Below are 25,299 nucleotides of genomic sequence, written 5' to 3' on the forward strand. Positions count from 1 at the left end.
GTGTGTGTGTGTGTGTGTGTGTGTGTGTGTGTGTGTGTGTGTGTGTGTGTGTGTATAAGTACCTGTCTGAGGTGCCTTGGTGCTTTAAGACTCTGGTCCTACCCCTTCTACTTGTGTATGCAGCGGTGGGTTTTGGGAGACAAACTGCTGTATGGGTGAGCATACACACTTTCTTTCTCTCTCTCACTCCCTCCCTCTCTCTCTCCATCCCTCTCTCTCTCGCTTTCGCTCTGCCTCTCTCTCCGTGTCTCTGTACGTCTCTGCGTGAGAAAGAAGGCAGGCAGAGAGCAGGAGAACAGAGTGAGGAGAAGAGAAGGGGGGAGATGGAGGTGCTCCTGGTCCTCAGACTGTGTTGTAACTGCACATACGGTAACGACTCTATGCACGTTTGATTGAGGCATCGTTATTGTTGTTGGATTGTACTGCAGGTTGTTTGCGATGTGTTGCTGTAACGTTTGGACCGTTAGCAATAAGCTGAGAGATGTTGATGACGCTTTAGAGCTTTTGTGTGGTTGCAGAGCGATGATCCTCTATAGTACGCTGGACTGACGAGGGTTCAAGTCTTTTATCATGCAGAATATGGAGAGGAGGACAGCATCTCCCCTCTGTGTTTTAAAAGCTAGCCACGTTCAGTCTGTTTAAGGACCGGCAGCCCCAGACAGCTGCTCACAGGGAATACTTATCACCAGAGGAGCGGATCAAGTCTGATCCGTGTGAGTGACTGTGTGATTATTATTATTATCTTGAGCACTTTAGCTGTTTGGAAGATTTTGCTTAACTGCACCAGGTGGTAGATCTAAGACTGCAAGAGAACAGGGGAATTGTGAAGTGTCCAGATTATGAAATGATAAGCTCAGCCTGTGTCAGTTTTTTAGCAGCATGTATCTCTGAAGTTCATCTTTGCATCTTAAATGAGGCTCAGAAGGTCTTGGTGGTTTTAAGCCCATTCTTTACACTGTGTTATCCTGGACAACAATATGATATGTTTGCTTTATAGTAGGTTACCATGGAAGTTAAGTAGCGTGAAACCAATTTCATATTCCCTCAACAATCAGGGTTCGTCAGCACCCGGAGCAATTTCTTAATAATTGCGCTTCCTTAATAACCTGGCTGGGCAGCCGAGGGATTTCTCTTCTTCAGAATCTTCCTCCTACCATTCCCTACATATTTCTTTCTATCACACTCTCTGCCTTTCTTTTAAACAGCCTTTCTTCCCTCTACCCATCCTTCTATCATTCCTCCCTTCACTGGGATTTTACTGGACCCCATCCAAATGAAGTGATGTGTCTTTTTGTGTAGTTTCTTCAGTGCAATAACAGTGTTGTTTACTTATTATGATGCTTGTTGTTTTGTCTTCCTGAAACCTCCTAATGGATGGATGCAAATAGCAACGCCAGTACTAAATCAAACAAGCCTCTTACATCCTGTTTTACATGTAAATTGGGCTTCTTGCTCTCCTCCCCTTAATCCTTATATGCCCTCTCCCTATCTGTCTTTCTCTCTCCTTTGTCTCACGTCTACTATTGCTCCCATCTGCCCTCCTCAACCACCCTCACAGCTCGTGCCTGGCAGTGGGACCTGAATGTCACACTGGACACTTAAGGCTGAAAGGCTGGCAGCCCCTGTGTCCTAGCAGTAGACCCCAAAATCTGCCTGTGTTGTGTTGTGCTTGTTCACAGACTTCATTACCATAGTCTTTCTCCCTTGTTTGCAAAGATGAACTATCTGTACATTAGCCAAGTCGTCAAGATGACCTTGAGAACAGGACCAATCAGAGGCACCTTGCTGTGACAGGTCATCGACTTCCAATAATCCTCCTCTCTGAATCTCCCCCTCTCTCGCTGTCTTCTCATCCTCCCTCTTTCTAATCACTTTGACTGAACTTTGTTCCTATTAGCTTCAGTCTTTGTATAGCAAAGTGACCTCTTCTTCAGATGTAATAAAACAACAGAAAAAAACACAACATCCTGACATACTGCTCATGTGCTGTCATTCAAGTGTCCTCAAGCCCCAATATTCATATTCGCCCCTTTAAGCGCAAAGGTCTTCTACCGGAAGTGGATATGCTAGCAGACGTAGCCATCCGAGTGTTCCCTTTGGCGAGAGTGTGTGTGGATTTCCAATGTGCCTCTGTGTATGTGAACGCGGTTATTTAGGTTTAAATCACGGTCTAAATGATGCTGTTTTGAGTCAAATATGAATGTCGGGGCTTGTGGCATTTGGATGACGACACAAATGCACTAAGGAGGCATGTTGTGTTTTTTTCTGTAGTTTTATTCAGCTGAAGAATAAGTCACTGGTAACTTCAATTGTATTGGATTCGGCTGCAACAGTGTTTGCCACTGAGTCTCCAAAAGTGTTTTGTGGACTGGAACACTTCACCCACCCCTCCATCGGCATAGTGGCACGTAGATAATGAGTGAATTTTTCATTTTTCGGTGAACCATCCCTTTAACATCTGACCATATTCCTTATCTGGTCCAGTCATTCAGTATATCATTTTAATGTAATAAGTGTCTGGGACTTCTCTGTCAGTCAAAAATTTAAGGATGAACTAAGTAAGTATGTAAGTCTCGCAGTAACAGGTGTTGCGCAAAGCAATACTACAAAAAGTTTATGGATTTCCATAACTTTTTGAGCAGACTGTCTTTTAAAGTGGAACTTAAACTGTACGTTTTGGGTTAAATGCCTCTTCATGGAAAATCAAAAAACAACACACACACACACACACACACACACGTACAGGCGATACCAATTATCTTGCTAAAGCAAAGTTATGTAGATGTGCTATATGAAGTTGTTGTGTGAAGTAGAGCTTCTCGCCTCCAGAGTTTTCTGACGGCCAGGACCATGGTCGTCCTGAGCCTTGTGAACCACCAGCACAGATGGCCAGTGACGAGACAGCCGAGAATAAACCATGTCTGAGGAACGCATCCGTCCCTAGCTGTTCTATCAGCTGGCACAGTCGGCTGTCTCCGCCAGCGGTTCAAGTGCTGGGTATGTGACAGAGTCAGCAGAGGGACAGGAGACGTCTTTGAATTATAATTTTAGGGTTTGAAATAAGTGCAGCTTTCTAGATTCCTACTGGTTGTGGGGGGCCGCCAACCTTTGATTCAAACATATGAATGAAAATATGTATTATATGTATTACAAATGTGTAAATGTCATGATGTAGAGAATTACTTAACCCTAGATGGATGGTTTTGTATTTATATAGCACTTTTCTAGTCTTGATGACCACTCAAAGCGCTCTACAGTACAGTTTTACATTCACCCATTCACACACACATTCATACAGTGCATCTAATCGCAGCACTTTGTTATTCTATGGGGGGCCATTCAGGGTTCAGCATCTTGCCCATGGACACTTCGGCATGCAGATGGGTCAGACCTGGGATCGAACCGCTGACCTTCAGGTTGGAGGATGACCACTCTACCCCTCAGCCACAGCCACCCTGGATGGATGGATAGATAGACAGTAATATAATTTAGGTCATGTCAAAATACACAAGTTTGCAGTATATCTTTAATGAATCTTAGCTGATAGTGTGGCTAAAACCCCATTTACAAATCAAACTAGGTGCAACAATACTAAATAGGACGTGAATAATCAATACAGCTCATGTACTGACTTCTACTAACTGCTGACGTTCAAAGTCCCCTAAACTTTCTTAAAGTTATTTGAGGGGAAGACAAAGCTACACACACACACATAATTAGATGGTGTTCACTGCCCTTGCAGTCAGTGCAGGTCCTGCAGTAAATCCTCCAAGAGGTAGCAGAATTAGTTCACTGAGCGAGGATCATTGATGGAGGCCGCATTATTAATGACCAGGGGGTGGAGAAGCTTCAAGGTGCATCACCAAGGTCCTCTAGTAGATTATCTTTGGTCTTATAGTTGTTGAGCGGGTTGGCACAGTATGGATCTATCCATCTATAGATAGATATATCTATATATATCCATAAACGTGTATATGGTATGTGAGTTTGGATATGACATGTTCTGCGTCTTTCACTTTGATGGAGAAGAAAGTAGAATTAACACATAAAAGTGAGAGTACAGGAAGAGGAGAGAGACACTGGCACGTAACATTAATGGTGTGCAAGTGAAGTGAGCAGTGTTCAGTGGTCTTAACAGATAAGTGTAACATTCAAGGTGAAGTTGATCTGTTTCTACCTCTCTGTGGGAGCAGAGTGCTGATGAGTCTGGGACGACCTGAGCCGCATACAGAAGGCACATCCCTTCTATCTGTTCCAATGTGCAAGCTTTTGTTCGCCTTGATTTGAAAATCATCTGCTTTAAGTCTTCTAGATAATAGATAATAAATGGAGATGATCTTGATCACTGAGTGGAACCTCATCAGCTTCGTTCTGAAATCATACCCTTATAGATCAGGTTGGGTTTTATGGAGACCCTTACCTTCTTTACACTTTTAGGTTACCTTGCTGTTATTATTTTTTTTCTATTTATTTCCTGCAATGCCTTGCTTCATGGGTGGCATTATTATCTTGCCGTTATTATTTTGAGACCTCAAGATATTTTTGGCATTTCATTACATAACAGCTGAAAACCCGCTCTGACAGGAAATCCAGAATAACCACCAATCAACTTCCACCTCTGACCGCCACTCACATCCTCTACATCTATATGAGATTGCCTCTTATCTCCTCAGGGGGCTCTGGCGTCATGCATCTTTCCCCTTGTCATTTCTTTTCACTCCATTTCTCAATCAGAGCTGGCGTGTATGGCAGACCTGCTGCTGTTCACACTAACTCTGCAGCAAAGCCGTCCCAAGTGGAAACCAGCCAAGTGTGGTGGTGGGCTGCAGACTGTGATTAGAGACAGCGATGGTGGCGTGTGGGCCTGTGTCTGTTTTATTGCAATTTTTTTTTTAAATAGATTATAATTAAATCTATTACATTTCTGCTGTTTATGTTGTTTTTTGTGTCTGCCTTGTATCCAGTCGGGCTGTAGTTTACCTAGTAGCAGCCTAAATACGCAGTGGTATAGAACTGTTGGGGAACCAATGGGAGGCTGCTGCATCCTGGAGATGGACTGCATGTTAAGCAGACTTGTCCATCTCTCTCTCTCTCTCTCTCTCTCTCTCTCTCTCTCTCTCTCTCTCTCTCTCTCTCTCTCTCTCTCTCTCTCTCTCTCTCTCTCTCTCTCTCTCTCTCTCTCTCTCTCTCTCTCTCTCTCTCTCTCTCTCTCTCTCTCTCTATCTCTCTCTCTCTCTCTCTCTCTCTCTCTCTCTCTCTCTCTCTGTGTGTATTCTGAATTCCTTAATTGTGCAGTAACAGACTACTGCATTGCCCCTATCTCCGGTCTACAGGGCAGTAAACAAACAGTTGTTTTTTTTGTTCACAATCTCTGATGGTCCCCACGTGGAAACTGTAATTTCACAGGGAGGTCAGAGGTTGCTGCCGGCTAGAGGTCTTGCTAAAGGACAACTCAGCAGTGTGGATGCTTTCCATCATTTAGTTGAATGTCAAACTAAGATTCATCATCATCAGTCAGAGTGTAGGTGCAATGTTTAACTCAGTGTGAGCTGAGTGGGAGTTTTTGTTCTCATTCATGTTGTTGAACTGTGACCCCCTGTGTGTGAATGTGTGTTTATTGACGTGTGTGTGTGTTGTTGTGTCTGTGTATGTCTGTCTATCCAAGATTCTGTGTGTGTTTGTACTACTGACTCAGAGCCATGCTCTTCTCTCTCCACAGCTCTCCTTTACAAGCCGATTGACCGCGTCACCAGAAGCACCCTGGTCCTTCATGTGAGTACAACACCTCTACTAAATAGTTTTTAAGGATCAGTTCACTCAAATGACCTAAGTCAACATCCATAGAGGTAAATAATTAAATATGGGCCCTTTTCGTATTTTGGTGAACTGACACTTTAGCTGCTTCAACTAACACACACTCAAATGCTTGTTGTTGTTTATCTCAGTGTCTTCTCAGTTTAAGTACAGCTACCTCTTTTCACGAGTAATAGTAAAACGGAAACAGTCATTCAAGCAAACAGCCTGAATATGTCAGTTACAGGAATTTATAACGTGAATACGTTTGCATAAAGACATCAGAAAAACAACACGTACAGTGCATCCGAGGCTTGTAAGTGTGTGGTTCTACAAAGGTCATGTTCCCTGTCATTCATGCAAACTAAGAGGCAAAAAACATTGGCAGGGTTAATTTTGCAAGGGAGACAGAAGCTCCCGACTCTCAAGTCGACAATCCCGTTCCTCACCCTGCTACACTGATGAAAGCAGCTCAAACAGAAGCTGGAAAGTTAGGCTCTCTTAGATGTCAGAGTTATGTTCTCTTTCAAACATTCTCTCTGTATCTCACTTTGAGGTACTATGAGTGTGCCTCTCTGCTCAGTCCTCATAAGTCTAATACCACTACTCCAGCCCCAATGCACAGGTTTAGTAGCTGTTGATAAAGATCTGTTTACAGCATTGCAGCATTAACTATTTCTGTGCTTTCACAGTACTGTACTTTTTATGGATCATGGCACAGACTGTAACTGAGTGTGTCTATGTTACCCGTGTTTCAGGACTTGCTCAAACATACTCCAAAGGACCACCCAGACTTCCCCCTCCTGCAGGACGCCCTGCGGATATCGCAGAACTTCCTCTCCTCCATCAACGAGGAGATTGACCCTCGCAGGACTGCTGTCACCACACCCAAGGGAGAGGTGTGTGTGTCTGTGTGTGTCTGTCTGTCTGAATAAAGTGATAACAGTGCACAATGCTGAATTACATCATCAAGTTTGAATGAGGGAATAGTTTGTAAATGGCATTTTAATTGCCTACTAATTACTAGAGAGGTTCCACATACTGTAATGAATATAATGCAGTTGTTGCCAATTTTGTCCTTTCCCATTAATCCACGGGTTTTCACTTTTTAGCCGACACAGCAAAAACCAAGTCTAATGAAGAGATAATGGATAAGAGACAGAAAAGCAGCCAGTGTTAGCACACTCTTTACACACTTTGCCTAAGGACTATTTTTATATTAGTTCATATTTTCATGTCCGTCCTTCTCACTCTTCTTTCAAATGTTATTTTAAAAAAGTTTGTATATTTTCTTGTATAAAAGTTTCTTTCTGAAACTCAACACTCCTCGTCCACCTGACATCCGTTGTTCTCTCAGGCTCGTCAGCTGGTGAAGGATGGCTTCCTGGTGGAGGTGTCGGAAAGCTCGCGGAAGCTGCGGCACGTCTTCCTCTTCACCGACCTGCTGCTTTGTGCCAAGATGAAGAAGACGGCTGTGGGGTGAGTACACTTTACCTTTTTTTTCTCCTCTCCATCCAAAATATAAAAAAACGTGTTAACCACAGAGGCAACAAATGCTCTGGTGATGTACTTTAGGCTTATTCTCCTAACGTCCCCATGCGTATACTATTCACTTTCCACATTATCATTGCAACCCCTGACAGTGAACCAGAAAGAGTGACACAGGCACTATACAAAATATCCTGTAAGTCTTTCTTTCCTGTATTAGTTGAAGCCTCTGTAAGAGAGAAAGAAAGAAAAGTGTTTAAGTTTGTGGGTCCACGTGTAAAGATTAACACGCGTCTATAGTTGAACTGACACATTGAACAGGGTGATGTGTCGCTTCGGCAGCTTCTATGAGCCTAATTGGATTTTCTTCTGGCTGACAATCAACAGTTGTCCGTGTCGTTCACAGCCCCCCGCCACCACTTGGAGGAACATTGCATTGCCATAACTACCAGACCCATAAATCAGACTGCGGTGGTCTGCAGTGTTATCTCAGTGAGCTGTCTAAAGGCTACACATACACACACACTTAGAGTTAAAGCAGGAAACTCAATCACCTCGGGTTACGTCACTGATGTTCCTTATGATTATCTCTGTTCTGTCAGTTCCACATTCTGAGTATTTTCTCATTTTCTTTACATGTTTTCAACCCTCTCTTTTGGTACTAAAGGGCTTGTAGATATGGTTTGATGATGTGTTCGTTATCATAGTTATCTTCAGCCTTTTGCATGTTACTCTGTGTGCAATAACTATGAGAGTGCCTGGAGCTGAAATCAAATTTTGTTTCCAAACCAAGGTCTGTGTTATGTTCTGATCCTGTTTGTCTCTTAAACCTAAAAATGTATTATATGATTCTTTAACTGGTTTCATATCCCCCCCCCCCCCCCCCCCATCTGCAGTAAACACCAGCAGTATGAGTGCAAGTGGTACATCCCTCTGGCGGACTTGACTTTCCAGACCTTGGACGAATCAGACTCTTGCCCGACCATCCAGGTCCTGCCCGAGCACGAGCTGGAGGAGATGAAGATCAAGATCTCGATCTTAAAGAATGAGATCCAGAAAGAGAAGGTAATCCTAGAGGAGCAGAATCCAATGTATTCAAACAGTTTTGAATGGCTTAGTCAGAAGGAGCGGATTTAACACTGGAACAGGGACTGAAACCACTTTAATCTGTATTAATACAAAAAGGGGGGAAGTGGAAGATTGGAACATGTATGGTTAAAAAAATGTTCTTTGTCTGACATAGTTGTAATCTAATACAGAAAAACAGAATGACTTTAGAATGAACAGGAGCCATTGAACAAATATAAAGTGGCACATTGTGCTCAGACTGCACAAGGACTGGGTTGTCTACTGGACTGGCAAATCACTAAACCAAGTTTGTGTATCTAATCTATAAACCTCTGTGATGGCCTCTAAGATTGATACAGTGTACGCTCGGAGGTCAAACAGAAATCCCTGACTTATAGTCCATGAGGATAAAATGGTTAATACGAATCGGTTTAAAATGAGTTCAGGAAACACTTATTGTTATAAGAAACACAAACACAGACATGAGACTCAGCACTGGATGTTTGGCTTCTTCTGTCCAGTAAAATTTTGACAGAGATCTATTATTTCTCATATGTATGTAGAGAGTTCCATGGAAAACTCCCCATGGGAGTGATTCCTGACTGGAACCTCTTCACCTTCCTCTTAACTCTGCCACCCACACCTTTGTTTGTCTTAGACCGCGTCATGGTTAAGGTTCATTGTGCCCTGAAGGGAAGTACACTGCCACAAATGGTGAAATCCAGACATTTATGATTCTTTAACTGGGGTTAAACATGGAACTCGAAACCTTTGACTTACTGTTTACATAAGTACAAAAAAATCCTTCCTCATCTGCAATAGTGAATTTGCATCACTAGTCAAAGTGCTGAATCACACTTCCTCCTGAAAGGGTTTGGCCTTCATGTCAGACTTTCTAGTCTATTCCCATCAGTGCTGAAACATTCAGTTGTCGACAAAGGTTGAATTAAATAGGATGTTTTGAGCTCATTGCAGTTACTAATATGTGTAACACTTCACCCCGCGCCCCCTGAGACACAGCTGACCCCTCAGAGGAAGACAGTTCCTGTTTTTCTCCTCTCGCCGCGTTAAACTCGCCCACTCAGGGCACAGTGAGTGACCATGGCTGGTATTTAGAGTCAGAGGAGGATGGTTCAGTGGGAAACCAGCTGATTGTGTCCAGACTCTGACTCATGGCTTCCTGGTCAGGATTTGAAGGATGTGTGTATTTGTTTCCCCTCAGTACTCACACAGAACTAAGGTCCTTGAATTAAACACTCCTGAAGCATAACCCCACAATTTCAGGAGTTTATCAATAGTGTTTCCTTGAAAATAGGAAGGATTTTGATAAGCTGATCTCTTGCTGATAAGAACTTGGCAATACCAGGAATGACTGATAAGTTAATTTCATTGTTAAGTTATAATCAATCATTGAAATAATACCAACTGCAATTAGAATGCATTGATGTCCTCTTAGTGCAGGTTTTTCAACCAGAAAGCACAATTATGGATGCACAAATGTTCAATTCACATTGCAATCACATTATTATTATTTGAGATAATTATGAGTGGAGCAAAAGTAATATAGATATAAAAAAACAAGCGATTCAAAAGAGCAATCTTCTCAAGTAAAGTCTATATATCAGATTTAATTTATTAGACTGGAATTATACAGTCTAATATATAATTTGGCCAGACTTGTATGGGACGTATAATGTTGCCCTGGGGAGTAATGTCTGTTCTTGAACTTAAACCCTTTCTTTTAAGCTACATTTGATTAAATTAAATTAAATGTCCCAGTTGGCATCATTAAAGAAAACAAAATCTGTAAGAAGCTTAAATATTTGACAACTTATAACACTCAAATGTTTGCTTCATTCTATATTTTAATCGAAAAATGTAAACAAGGCTGAAACTACCCTTACAGATTATTTACCATTGTTTCAGGAGTCAAACAATGTTGATTTGACAAAATGAGCCTTTGGAATCAAAAGATATTGAATAATCTTTTTATATGTATCTTGTAATTTTGTCAGATTTAATAATTTTTCGTACTGTAGTAAAACCATGTTTTGGCTTTTTGCGTCATATAACTTTTTGCTTCCTATAATTTGGCCAGACTTATATGGGACGTATAATGTTGCCCTGGGGAGTAATGTCTGTTCTTGAACTTAAACCCTTTCTTTTAAGCTACATTTGATTAAATTAAATTAAATGTCCCAGTTGGCATCATTAAAGAAAACAAAATCAGTCTTAGTGTGTAAACTACTCATGAATGTTCAGTAAAGTATGAATGAAGCTCTGGTGTTTATGAATTGTTTTTCTTTCCCTTTATGGTCACTTAGCACATTTATGAATGTTTATTTACGATAGGCATCAGGGTTTATCCTCGTATTTATGACTTCACACTACATCTATATATCAATATAATATTCTGCTCTAAATAACTTTCTATATATGGCTCTGCTTGTCTCTGTGTCTATACAGAAAGCACCAAAGGGTCAGAGCCGCGTGGAGCGTCTGAGGAAGAAGATGAACGAGCAGGAGTCGTGGCTGCTCACATACTCCCCCTCCATCCCGTTCCGCATCCACAACAAACATGGAAAGGTAAAGCCATCCACTCCATCCCATCACGCTCTGAATGCATGCATCTGAAGCACTCAAGTCCTCCCACTAGAGGGAGACATCAACCTTTCTGACGGATGAGCTATAGATTAGATTCAAGGTTCCCAGAATTAAAAGTCTTATGACTGTGAGACCAGACCAGAGCCTTTTCAATCGTTTTTAGATTAGAAGGACTTTTCCACTTTTAATGTTCTGTTATATCTCTAATATTTTCTTTAAATTGTTTTACTGTACTAACTTCAGTGAAGAGTTGTCCTTGCTTTGTTTAATATTGTTTTTCTGTGTATGTAGAGCTACCTCTTCCTCATCTCCTCCGACTATGAGAGGTCAGAGTGGAGGGAAAGCATCCAGAAACTGCAGAAGAAAGGTAACAATGGCTTTGAATGGAGTTGGTCTACTGACTGTTTCTGGATGAAACAATGTATGTTATGTACTGCACCAGAGACAAATGAAAGTTTGACCATTGATTTGCGTGTTTTCCAGATCTCCAGGCGTGCGTGTTAAGTTCTGTTGAGCTTCAGGTCCTGACCAGTTCCTGTTTCAAACTCCGCACTGTCCACAACATTCCTGTCACCAGCAACAAAGATGGTGAGAAACCCTTGCACCACAGTATCTTTCAGTCTCTCATGTTTGGAAGCTTTGTGCGTTTCTGCAATCTCAAACACACAAAGTCTCCCTCTGCTCCTTCCTCTCCTTTCTGCTTTTAGTCTAACTTCATACAAAAGCATCTCTTGCATTTTCCGCACCAAAAAAGCCACATAATGAGCGAGGGGGGGCTGCAGGAGAGGAATCTAGGTTACAACATGGTTCTCATCTAGCTTTTGGACAGTGCCATGCGGCTTGTCAGCGGTGGCCCTGCTCTCCCAAATCATGTGAGTTTGCGTTCGCTCCAGATCTCCATAGCGGCTTTCAGAGGCTGATGGTGACATTAAGGCCATCTGGTCGACCCACTCCCATCTCCTCAAATGGCACAGTCGGTCCCCTGCCTTTATTTATTTATTTATTTATTTATTTATTTATTTATTTATTTATTTATTTATGCTCTACTCAGTGGTTCTGTGTTTTCAATTGATATGCATGTCTCTTGTATATCCTCTCTTTAAAGTGTCGCCCACTGCTCCGGTTTGGTTAGGAGTGTTAACTGCTTTGACCCGATCCAGGAGGTTTTTACTCCTGTTAACTCTCTCTGCTAGCTTGGTCAAACTCCCCCCTCTCTGCTGTGTCAGAGGTCCATCACTTTGTTGATCCTTTTCCTTTTTTGTCAGGGATTTGATACCCTTGTGTGTTAAAGGAAAGCTCAGGCCCAAAGTCTTGTCTTCGACTTTTGACCCCCCCCCCACACTCAAATTATAAATCAAACAAAAACACACACGCAGAGAAACAGTAGGGGTTGAAATGGAGACCAGCTGGCAAAGGAATTTCTCCTACGAGGATGGATGATTTGCACGTTCATTCGACTCCTTTGATTGAATCATCAGGAATTATCACATTATCTCGTTAATTGTTTTCTCTGAGTTTCCTCCGTTTATTGTTTCAGTTCGATTATGTCTGAAAGAGACGATTTCACATTCCCTCTTAAAGCACCGCATACCGGCCACCTCGAAGCTGAACATTTGAACCGTTTCCCTGTGAAGCCCCCCTGCCACTTATGTGTACACACACACAGCCAAAGGGGGCAATGGGAGGAGGATAGGGGAGGTTGGAACCGCACGCTGAAAATTTACACACACACACACACACACACACACACACACACACACACACACACACACACACTCTCGCGCTCTCCTGTCAGCAGCCTACAGTGGACCCCCAAACAGTCCCGCAGCCCTCACGTGTAGTTTATTTACCTGGAAACAGTCGGGCTAGGCACAGGCCTCAAGCAAAGCATGAGTGTATCTCTCTGCATGTATGTGCCGGCGGGACAGAGGGGGAGGTGTTATGGCAGAGGTCGGACACTGATGTGGCGAAAGGTTGTAATAATAGTTCATTCTCTCTCAAAATCCTCAAATGCCTTGTTTTATTTACCAGTTTCATTTTTCAGATGCTTAACATTTGTTTCATTTGGATTTTTTTTTATGTGGGACAGTTGATTCAGTGGAAGTTCATAATGATAAGTTTATCCACAGCTTGGACCACCCAACCAGAGAGAAATGAAAGGTCCACCTGCTTCCCACTGATTAATTTCACTTGATTCTTCATTTTAAGACGTCCAACAGTTAGTAGTTAGTAAAAACTAAACTAAAACCCAGAGTCTGGAAGTGAAAGTTAAAGATATGTGTCACATATGCACATCGTCTTAATCTTATCCTAAACCTAAACACTTCTTACAATTGTTCCAAGTCGGATTCACCAAAGCAGATGGAAACTTAACAAATATCACTGTGTGTCAATAGCTGCATTTTCAAATATTAATCCAGCTGCCAAGGAAGAGTCATCAGAGCAGCATCAAACTGTCAAAGAGGACTTGGAAAAATCTTCTTTCTAATACAAAATGGTTCATGACCATTGTGAATGGTGTACAACGGGATGTGGGGTTGTAAGACAGAAGTTTAAGAGTGAAGTGATGTGACACTGTTCGTTTCAAGTGACAGAGTTCAATGGAAATCGACCTGCACACACGTCCCTGAGGCAGTCCCATGATTGCACTGTCTAAGATGCTGTGGTATGTGTTATGAGTATGTCAATAAGCCATGACAAGGAACTGGGGAACAGAACATGTTAGTCAATTTCAGTATCACACATTTGAATGAAACCTGAAGTGAAGTGTAAAGTGCTTTTTGCTTTATATAACTGAATGAACACGGCTTTTAAAGCACGAGAAAATCCCTGGAACAGTTTACAGAGGCCAGTATCTTGAAGGAATTCCTAAAATATATGAAGACAGCTCAGTGGCGTCCATTTATTTTTTCCTGTCAATGAATCTTATCTCTTAGATGCACAACATTGATGGAGAGATAAAGTCCAGATACAGCAAGTCCAATGTGTCACAAGTTTCCATGCTTTCTCCAACAATTTCCAATTCTGAATGTTAAACTCACTACGTCACCGTATTTACAGAGGGAACCGCACCAACTGCTCTGTGTGCTTGTTTTCCAGATGAGGAGTCTCCAGGCCTGTATGGCTTTCTGCACGTGATCATCCACTCTGCCAAAGGATTCCAGGAGTCAGCCAGTAAGTTGGCCGGGGACCCGCATTGTTTTCTGCTTTACCCCACTTGTCTGCACACTCTGGTACAGCAGCCCCTCACACACGACTGCTGTGCATGTCCGTATCTGCCAGGAAAGATCCAGTCAATCACTGCGGTGGCCAATACAGAGCTGTTCGTAAGGACTGAGAAAAATAACACAATGGAATTTATTTGGGAATTACTTTAACAAGGACTTCCCACTATAAGAAACATTGCTGTAAATGTGCCTGAGTCGTGCAAGAGGCTATGTTTCATCCCCACTCCTTGCACAGATGTTCCAAAGCCATCCTGCCACCATCTTGACTACAAATAGTCCTCGTAACTCTTTCAGAAGGCCTCGACAGACTTCTAGCATGATAGAAAAACGGGGGCACACAAATAGAAAAAAGAGAGAATGTCATCGGCAGCAGCTCTCAAATTAAACTGCTGCCTTTAAAATCTCTAATGTTATTGGTTAATTGATTTATTCGCTACACACATCTGCAATTTGTCCTGCATCACAGCAGCAGCCCCACTGGCAACATAAAATACAAATTTAAAAAGTCATAAACAAAGGATGCATTCATGTAACATCACATACATCCACAAAAGATCCTTTGTAGAACAATGTGTTCTGTGATTCAACAATGTGCTTTAACAGCACTGTGTGTAGTAGTTGTGTGTGTGTGTTTGTGTGTGTTATCCACCAAGTGGAATGTTGGCAGGACTAACATCGCACTCAGTTGACAACACACACTCACACACACATTATTTCAGACGTGTCAGTAGTGGACAGCTGGCGCACCGGTACACTTTGTGCCACGATGTTACACAAGCACCAGTTCAAATATCAAATATCTGGAAAAGCGACAGCGAGGGAGAAATATGATTTCCTCAGTTACCATGACAGCCCTCAGTATATGAAAGCATGCACACAAATATTTCCTGGGTAATGGATTGGAAAGCTCTCTCCTCTGAAAGCCTGTTTGATCCCCGATGGAGCGCAGAGAGCTGAGGGGTTTCAACATGAAGAACGTGCGTGTGTGTGGGGGGGAGTAGAGTTGGGTAGTTTCCCCGACACAGTTTGATGTCTTTGAGCCCAGTGGAGCGTACAGAGCCAAGGTGGGGCATTCAAGCCATAGAGCCAGTGTGGAGTAAATGGCCTGTTGCTGTTGTCAGTGATCCTTGATGATGATGATGACGGGAATTAAAGACGTGACGTTGCTCTTAATGGAGGTCAGAAAATGGTCAAACTTGAACTATCATGGTTGTCGAGCATGGGGGAGAAAAAGATTCCTCTTTTTTGAAATGAAGGTTAAAGTTTGGGTTGATCATCCTAAATGTCCCACTGACCCTCCCGTCAAAGCTACGCTCTCACAACACAGCACGACACTATGGAACCTGGCAGACGTTGCACTTTTTTCCCACAATGCTACATGTGTTTAGAAAACAGCCCGGTGATCATGGAGATGATGATCTGAATACTCTGTGTTCTGTATCTATAATTCCCTCCTCCACCACCACAATTTCTCACAGATGTAGCTTAATGAATAGATTGGCCCTTTAAGTAGTTTTCATGTGGTGATGTTGTGTAATTCAGCCCCTTTGTTTTTGAGGTTTGATGTGATTTTAGTTACATCGTTGACGTCTCCTTCACTGTCTCTGTACGTTCTGTTCATTTTTAATTTTTAGCCCATCAAAATCGAGTCTGTATCGACTGGAAAATATTCTTTATCCAGTTGTGTTTCAGATTGTTAAACAGATGTGGGATCACAATGGCCTCTTTGTTCATTGCTTTCATTGAAAAATCACATAAGCTTGTACTAGAAGACCTTATTGGAGTGATTGTGTTATTTCCCCTCAGTGGGTAAAGACTTAGTATTCAGCCCGGGGCAAAGTTGTCAAACTGGGTCAGAGCAGAAGGAGCAGGGAGTTGAGCTTCTCCCCCAAAATAAGGAAATCAGTGGAAAACATGACCTAGTAGAGAAACATATCGCTTTGTTCTTGTTTTGTTTTAACGTATGTGCAGAGATTTCAACTGAATTTATATTTGATCTATATTAAACTAATAATCGAGTAATAGAACAGATGCTACATACCAATAAAAAAGTATATAATAGCGATAATGATGCTTTTTGCTTATTCAGAATAAACTTTTTTTCCCCTCACTACTGGTCTCTTTCAAATTAATGCTAAAACACTGCTGGAATTGCACAGTCCCCTTGATTTCTGTGTTTAATCAATCCAGCCACGGCTCTATGCATTGTAATGCATCGTTTGCCATATTTGTTTTTAGTCTTCTCTCTCTGGTTTTCATGAAAACAATTCAGTTACATCCTGATTTCATTCCCTCAGAGGAATGTTTTTACTATCTCCTGAGTCCTTTAAGCCTCAGGTTGGTGGTTGTTGGGAAGACTGATTATTTTTAACTGATTATCACTTCCCTCATAATTCTGTGAACCTGCAGTTTGACCCAGCATTCACCGCAGCCCCAAGCAAAGATTAGCTTCTCAGTATAAGATCACAGACACATTACAGGGGCTGCAGTCCTCAGCTAATTGAGGTGGAAAAGGATGGTATCCATTAACCCGTAAATCTAGGGGTCACATGCCCCAAGCTGACCAAGTAATCCCCCCTCATACTCTGAGCCTGATAGTAACTGGCGAGAAAAACAGAAAAAACATAGAGTTTGGCCTCTTTCACTCTGTCCTACTTACCAAAACCTTCCTGGATCCACTGCGAGGACACAACAGACCTCTCCCATGTCTGGCCCTTTTTGAGTTTTCAGTCTGGACACATAACGCCCTTTCAGATGGAGAGGAAATCAACTTCCAAAGAGAAATCTCAGAGCTGACCAGGACTTATGAATGCCTCTACTCATGGCTAGATGAGAGAGGTCCAGTGTCTATAACTAAAGATCTATCTAACTTAAACATAACCAAACTTCTATTTGTAGTCATGAAAAGTGACTGAAACGCAACTTTGTCCCTCACAACAAACCGACTGCTTCAGTCTTGATACACCATCTCCTCACTAAAACAAACTCTTGACAAGTAGTCTGTGTGTTCTTGAGGTGTCGGATGTCGAACCAGAGGTGGCTGTAACAAGCTGTTATGCTTCTGTACGAAGCGTCAGAGTACGATAACTGCTACGTTTAATAAATATCCCCCAGATGGTCACAGTGAATTCCCCTCAGCCGAACTTCCTTCATACCACCGCTGCTAATCTCTTCCTCGTTGGGAGTAATTATGCCCGAACCTCTCAGGATGCAGAGAAAACAAACACATAGGGAATGAAACCAGATGGAATGAGGTTCCACTATACATTGTAACCCTGTTAGTCATAAATGTACAGCTGCATATGTCCATGCTGTCACCTGAAGGTCACTGCTCACACTGGGTGGATGGTTGTAAGCCTTCCACAACGGTAACCCGGCTCAGGTCAGCTTGTTGTTTTTGATGTTCCAGCCTGAACAGGACATCTGTCACTCTTTACCTAAGGGTGTGTTTATATATTTGTAGATGAGATTCAGCCGACTCCACTGATTCTCTTGCCCAATCTTGGTGACTCTTCTGGTGAAAGGTCAAGTCGAACACCCATCCATCACTCTGTCAGGCAGAGGTGCACTCGAGGGACCGGGTCCAGGCTGCAGGACGAACTACAGACACATAACAGACAGCCGGTAGCTCGCTCTGTAGGAACAGCAACAACATTTGAAGAAACACATTAACAGACTGAATTGCTCCGTGTAAGAGCCGAGCACCAGCGGATCCCAGGGGAGTGTCAACGGTGGTATGAGGATGTAAAGAGTGGTGAGGGGGGGCAGCGTTGCAGAATGTTACACAGACAAACAACAACATATTGACATTTGGAGGGGCTGTTTGTTTTTTGATGGAACATGAGTCTTTTTCATCCGGTAACTGGACATTTGTTACAACTCTGAATTAGATATTTAATCACTTTCAGTTGTCGTGAAAACTTGTTTAAAACCTCTTGAAAAATAGTACTTTTATTTGTGGGATTTATGTTTTACTTACATGATGTTGCCTGCAGCTATGTTGCCTGCAGCTAAAGTTTAATGGAGGTATACATTTGTATGAGTAGAAGGGCACTTGGAGAGAGCATATCTGCCCAGGCTGATCTGCCACGTTATCAATGCATTTGATGTATATGTATTGACAGTGGAAGCGTTTGGATACACAACAAATGTCAACTGTCCTTAGATATTAGCAGTATATATAATATATTTTTTACACATATATGCCAGATTTTCTTCCTAAGAACACCCTGTCAGGCAAAGTATATTCCTGCAACCGCCCAAGTTATAATAAAATCAGTTCAGTGGGTCAGTAGTTTTCAGATAAACAGATGAACAGCAATGAAAGCATGTGACTCCAGTGAAATATTACATTTAACACTGAAGCTTTCATTAAACTTTTGCAAACGTTGCAACAATACTGTACAATGCTTCATGTTCTGCACAGCGACTTTACAACATAAATTAGAACAGAGCTGAAGTTGATTGGTTGACTAATCAATAAGTTGATTGACAGAAAAATAATTGGTAATGATCTTGGAATTATTTTTCCATCATTCCCATCAAAGATTTTGATGTTTGTAAGTAAACAAAAATTTAAGTAATTTTTTTTAGAAGGTAACAGCAAAAAGAAGCACAAAGATTTCCTGGTTGTCTTCTGTGTTATGAAACTCAATCTAATTATTCTGACCTTTTAATGAAAGGATTGTGTCTCCAAGTTGTGATGTTATTGTCCCTTAAACATCTGTTTTAACGACCAATAACTATAATTGCTGCATTTTAAACCCGATGACAAAAAAAAAAGATGTGTCGTGTCTTATGGTTTGGAACTGCATTTTGTTACTGTTGCTTTATTTCAGTATCTAATGGACGTGTCCACCTTCTGTGTTTCCATTAGATCTGTACTGCACCCTTGAAGTGGACTCGTACGGATACTTTGTCAGCAAGGCCAAGACCCGAGTCTTCAGAGACACCACAGATCCTCATTGGAATGAAGTCAGTGACTCAATATCTCCTTCCACCGCACATTGCTCACAATGAAAGATAAATATCTAATTCTCCCCTCCTGTGTCCTCTGACAGGAGTTTGAAATCGAGTTGGAGGGCTCCCAATACCTGCGGATCCTGTGTTACGAGAATTGTTACGACAAAAGCATGCTCAACAAGGACGACAACGAGATTGTGGACAAGATGATGGGAAAAGGAAAGGTCCAGGTAAGAAGAGGACAGATGAATGATGATGCTTCATACAGAGGGAGACGTCTGTGTCGTCTCGGGGGAGATTTCCCAACATGTGACTCATTTGAATGAGCTGTCTAGCCTCTGTGCAAAATGTGTTGGTTTTGTTATTGTGGCCTCTAATGACGCTGGTTGGTTTAATAGTCTGAAATAGAGTTTATTTAAGGGGGGGGTTCCCCTGTGTTGTTGTGAGAAATGTCATAAAAGTCCCTTTCAGAGACTTGTTAACTACAAGCTGCCTTCACAGTGGAATCTGTGGTCTCTTGAAACTGCAGCACAACGCTGCATCCTTGTTTAGGTTATAGAGTGCAGCCTGAAGAGGAGTCACGTTTCCATTTTTCCAGAACTTCTTAGGAAAACTGTATTAGTCAGGTGAAGCTTGACTCCTGTCATTTACCTGCAATTCGGTCAAATTGCTGCTGCACTAAACACTTCCTCTTCTGCAGCCTGCTGATCAATAGAGCTTCACTTTATGCATTAGAGGCAACTCTGAGGGTTTTAGTTGTTCACCTAACGTCCTCATGTTTAACTCAGGAGATGCACGTGTCAGTGCCAGAGAGGAGTTTGAAGCAGGTTATTTTTAAACACTTCTGCTCTCTGAATTTTACAGATGAAATAAACCAGTTAAAATGTTTCACAGTGTGTCTGTTGCTGCTGCTCATAGCTGGCAGTTTGAATACAAATCTCATGTCTAACCTAAAAAGTTGGGCAAACGCCCACAACAACTGTCGTAGTATTTCTGTTTGGCACAACTTTTCATGCGCTTCTCATTGACTTTGTTGTTAATGTCCTTGATTGTTACTTTGGATTCTGTCTGGGGAGCAAATGGTAAAAGTATCTTAAGCCGTTTCAAGACACGACATTTTCTGGATCCTGAGATATTTGTATTCTTTTTTCTTTTTTTTACTTTTCTGGTCAGTCGCATGTTAGAAAGGTCATCAACAAGCCCTCGGACATAATCTGGAGTTTTATTAGGGGTCTGGCAGAAATACCTCTAGGGATTGTCCAGAGCAACTGACTCTGAACTTTGTGGTCTCACGTCCAGCTCCTCTGGAGATTTTCAGGAGATTATAGACTTCAGTGCATGTCTGAAAGCAGCTTTAAAGTGACATTGGTTTGTGTCTTGTCACGAGCGTTTTGCCAAACATGTTGTTCTCAGTTGTCGCAGAAAAAAGCTTTTATGAGCACATCATCACAATCGTCTTTTTTTAGTTACAAAAAGGTTCAGTTGTTTGTCAATGGTTCAGCATTCAATCTTTCCCGACAGTGAAAACCACCCTCTGGTATGGCTGCCAGTCAAAGAGACAAATGCTGCTGCTGTCGCTGCTGGGAACATCCACTTTGAGCCAACAACAGCCAAAAGACCAAATATATACAGTACATATTGGGCTGACTCCCTGCAAGAGGGGAAAATAAAGAGGGGGGGGGGGACAGGAGCAGAGACAGAGAATGGCATGTTCTGTCCCAGACTTTGAGAGAAAGAGAGAGGGTGGGAATGCTGTGCAAGTGTGTACTACAGAGGGGGTTGTTGGGATTAAGGATGTGTAGTCGATAGAGAAAGAGGTGGATGATTTTGATAGAGTCCTCTCTGTCACCTTCACCACAGAGGGTAAAGAGTCCTGTGCTTGCAGAGTTGGTTCATTGTCACTAATAAGTGGTGAAATCCTGAGCAGGACTTTAGTTTCGTCATATTAAGCAGTAATCTCTAACACATGGCTGTGACTGCCGAACTGACTCATTCACTGAAACGTCTTGACAGTGAATTAGCTGCAGGGACGCGAGTCTGCTCCACAGTCCAGAGTGCGTATCTAAAGAGACTTCCACTTGGAACCAAGCTGTTTGCTTTCCTGGTGAAGCTGCGTTTAGAAGGAGCCCTCAGTGTTTTGTTTGCCTCTCTGGAGACCCTCTGATTTATTTAACAAGCTTGTGGAATACTGACCGTAAATGGGCATATGGGGCCTGGAGTTTTCTTTTCTTTTTAACCCTCTGCTGTTACTTCCCTTTGTTACTGATGGGAAACGTGATCGGAAGATGATATGATTTTATTTTGGCAGTGAGTATTATATATATATATATATATATATATATATATATATATATATATATATATATATATAGAGGGTTTTTGTGCAGTCCCTTCTGTAAATGGTATGCTAGTATAGTCAGCAGGTATAGTGATAATAAAGTCCACCAGTGAGCATATGCACGCACACACACACACACACACACACACACACAAACAAAAGAGGACAGTAACGCTCATTTTAGCTTGATCGAGAGGCTGGTCCACAAGGGAAGTACCTACCCTTTATTTCCAGGAGTTCGTCCTGCTGACGTCCCCCACAGCAGATAACCTATGATCTCTGAGGTCACGTGGCTAATCCTCCATTAAACAGCAATGTCGGGGTTGCACTCCCCCCTGTCCTTCAAACTGGCATTACAAATGAACTCTATAATGTTTCCAGGCAGACATTAAGAGTAAGTTATCAGTATCGGCTCTGAAGAAGGAAAACAGCTGCTTTGTAATTGTTTGGCTTGTTTTGTTTTTTTTGTTCTTCAACCACCTGATTGTCCTCTGGCTACACAAACCTTTATTCAGCGAAACAGTCTCCTGCTTTGCCTCATGCGTTGTGCAAATTCTCCCAAGTGACCCTGATGTGCCAGCTATGGCTGCAGATACTTGTCTTCAGAGGAGCGATTATGTAACTGTGGGTTAATGGCTGTAGTGCTTTGTGTCGCAGAAACTCTACATATCACCCATCATCAGTGATGCTTTCATCTGGTATCCAAGCCCATAGCTTCCCACAGGGCTCACCTCTTAGTACATTTATTAGTTTTCTTATCATGGAAGATGTGTGTTGTCTCTCATACGCCCACCAGCACCTTCTGCAGCTCAGTCTGTCGGCTGTTTGGACGGCTGGTTCAAACCAAGAAATGGGATGTCTTGCGATAGACTGACATTTTGTCCGTTTTCAAAGTGAGAGGTGAAGAAGAGAGGTGGATGCCAGAGAGCTCGAAGTTCATTTGTGTATTTCGGCCAGCCTACAGTCGGCAGCTGGAGCAGCAGCAGCAGCTGTGGTCCAGAGCTCATGGAGGCAATTAAGTTACTTTAAAACACTTCATGTCTGATTGCTGCAGTTGGCGTCAAAAATCATTGTCTACTCATACAGGCATGATGCACTTACAGTATTTCATGTTCAGTGTAACTTAAACTTACTGGGCATATCATAATATCCTCCGGTCACACATACACGAAAGTCAAGCTAATATGGCGGGTCAAAGTTTAACAAAGTTTAACTTTAGACGAAGCGACACTGTGATTCTTCTCCTCACTCCCATAGATTGGAAGTGAATGTACGAGTGAGACGCGCCCTTACTCCAGAAGTTGCCTGATAGTCTTAATATTAATTATTCCAGAGATGGCTGTCTCTACAACTTTGGGTGAATGGCCAACGGGAACAGCGAATAAAGTCAGCAAATAAAGTCAGCATATTTTATGTTTCCAATTTGCCAAAATAATAAATAAAAGGGCTTGATTTTTATCCCACGGGTAACTAACCTTACCTCACGGCAGCAATATGAGTCTGTCACTGAGGAGGTGCTGGCCTATCCCCACGTGGTGCTATACTGAATGTCCTGCTGATACTGTGTATCTATATCAAAGCTACTCTATGTACTGTAGCTGACTGCAGCAGCCATGTTCCGGTCTTCCCTTCAGTCATGAAACGTGTCCAGTAATGTCCCCCAGCAAAGAAACAACACCTCAACTTTTCCCTTCCTCTTCCCATCATCCCTCAGACTCTCTGACCTCCCTCTGCATGATGACGGGGGGGGCTGTTTTTATTGGTTTGCAATCTCCGCTGAGCGTAAGTCAGCCCCCGATGTCAACAGTGTTACAAGGCCTCAATAAGCAGTAACATGATCGTTTTGAATAGTTTCCTGGAGATAATGGGAGCCAGGAGAAGTTGGGCATTAGGAATGAAAAGGGAACCTGGGTGATGAGACATGTTTGTTCCTGGCAGCTCTTAGCTCCAAAGATGAGGAGGAGCTGAACAGGGGTGCACGCATTAGCCATTGTTACTGTAAAAGTGAGGGTGCAGAGGGGTTGTAAACTTTGAGGCGAGCACATATGTGCACTCTCATCCCCACTTAAGAGCCAAAGCTTTTTCCTACATGAAGCATTAGATGCAAAGTTTGACGTTTTATTAGTGAAAGCGGCATAGTTTGGCCTAACAGCAAACTGGCCATCTGGATAATCGGCCGTGAAGTTTTTGCAGCCCAGTGGCTTTCAGCCAGCACAGGATGTGAATTGCAGGCTCTGATCTAATCTTTCAGTGTTTGCCATGCCAACTTCAGGCTGTCATGAGATTGAAATACGGCCTGGTAAGTGTATCTAGAAATATGTTCGCTATGTGTAAGCACTGAGGGAAATTTTAGCAGGACAACACTGAAAGGATTTGTCAGCAGACGGGTAAATAAACCTGCAAAGAAAATCCCCACAAAATAAAAAAAGTGATCATAGGTTTTCTGGAATTCTTCATTTCTAAACTTCATCAAAAGAAAAGTTTTTTGTCGCAGTGTAGCATACAATTTACTCTGATGGGAACAAAATTAGTTTTTTTCTCTATTTTGCTCTGCATGGGGAAAGCCTGCACTCCCAATGTTGTGTTCTGGGATGTAATATCTGTTAGAAATGTCTTGCCTCTGGGGCTTGCAGCGGTGGTATGTCATGTATTAATTGTTATATGAGCAAGGAGCGGAGTCGTTTTAATGAGGGTGTGTATGTTTGTGTGTGTTCACGCTCCAGTGTGTAGGTATTAATATAAATTAGTGCCTAATAGATGGTGTCATTTATTTTGTTCCTGTCCCCTGTCATTTAGGGCTGTGATCTGTCATATCTGCATCATATACACCCCCTACTGCGCCACACACACACACACACACACACACACACACACACACACACACACACACACACACACACACACACACAGCTGTCAACAACCCTAACAGATGGGAATCTGCTGCATGTGTTCAGCCCCCCTGGAGACTCACACACACAAATGGGTGATGGGCTGATGCATTGTAAATGATATCAATAACTCCAGCCTGCTACATTACCTAGTGTTTATTAGGCCTGTGCTTCCTTTGTCTGCCGCGTGCGCGTATGTGTGTGTGTTTTTGTTTTCATTCAGAAACAAAGATTGCCCAAGTACTCGCTGCTATTTTATTCCCTTTGTTCCCTCCACAATCTTTTTTTCTCTCAGTGATGGTTTTTAATGAGTCTCATCCCTCATAGTCTGTGTTTAATCATACAGCGTTCTTTTTACAGCTGAGTCCCCATTAAGCTGAACTTCCTCATCAGACGATCCTTGATCAGTGGAGCTGATGGAAGCGTTCCGATGGCGTTTTACACTTTCCCTGTCATCTCGCCTCAAAGAAAGTTCCTCACTTTGACAGCTTTCGCTTAAAACATCCTCGCCCTGCCACTTGGGATACACATGCCCTAAATAGCTCAATGCAAACCTGTAAGTGTTCTTCTTAGATCATGCAAACATGCAGGTACCCACTTCTTGTCTCTTTGTGAGGAGAAAAGGAAAAACCCTCTGACACATTTGATCAATATTTGTTATGCAGCTTAATGTTTTAATTATTATTTTCTGGGCTTTATGTCATCTTGGTTCAAGCATTGGAAGTTATAATGTATTTAAAAAAACATCTTCTTACAGAATATACTTTGGACTGTGCAGATGCAGAAATGCGCTGAAATCAAGATGATATGCGTATGAGTCCACAAATGTCTGAGTCAGTTGTGGTAGACGTTCTCCAGAGTTCTCAGCCCCGAGTCAAAACTCAGAGTGTGAACATGTGAGAACGTAGCAGAAAATTGATCAGGAGGATTC

The 25,299-nt window shown here is 42.3% G+C and overlaps 1 protein-coding gene across 3 annotated transcripts in view; it reads left to right on the plus strand.

The window, feature by feature from the left end:
- abr (ABR activator of RhoGEF and GTPase) overlaps positions 1-25,299 on the plus strand; it is a 122,755-nt gene that overhangs the window by 64,841 nt on the left and 32,615 nt on the right. For all 3 annotated transcript variants that reach the window (XM_062406059.1, XM_062406060.1, XM_062406061.1), the window contains 10 exons: positions 5,720-5,772; positions 6,552-6,692; positions 7,151-7,272; positions 8,178-8,346; positions 10,816-10,935; positions 11,245-11,320; positions 11,437-11,541; positions 14,053-14,127; positions 19,057-19,154; positions 19,241-19,372. In XM_062406059.1, coding sequence (XP_062262043.1) covers positions 5,720-5,772; positions 6,552-6,692; positions 7,151-7,272; positions 8,178-8,346; positions 10,816-10,935; positions 11,245-11,320; positions 11,437-11,541; positions 14,053-14,127; positions 19,057-19,154; positions 19,241-19,372 — 1,091 coding nt within the window. The remainder of the gene's footprint in view (positions 1-5,719; positions 5,773-6,551; positions 6,693-7,150; positions 7,273-8,177; positions 8,347-10,815; positions 10,936-11,244; positions 11,321-11,436; positions 11,542-14,052; positions 14,128-19,056; positions 19,155-19,240; positions 19,373-25,299) is intronic.

This window comes from Platichthys flesus, chromosome 15 (genome assembly GCF_949316205.1).
Source record: "Platichthys flesus chromosome 15, fPlaFle2.1, whole genome shotgun sequence".
Lineage (NCBI taxonomy): Eukaryota > Metazoa > Chordata > Actinopteri > Pleuronectiformes > Pleuronectidae > Platichthys > Platichthys flesus.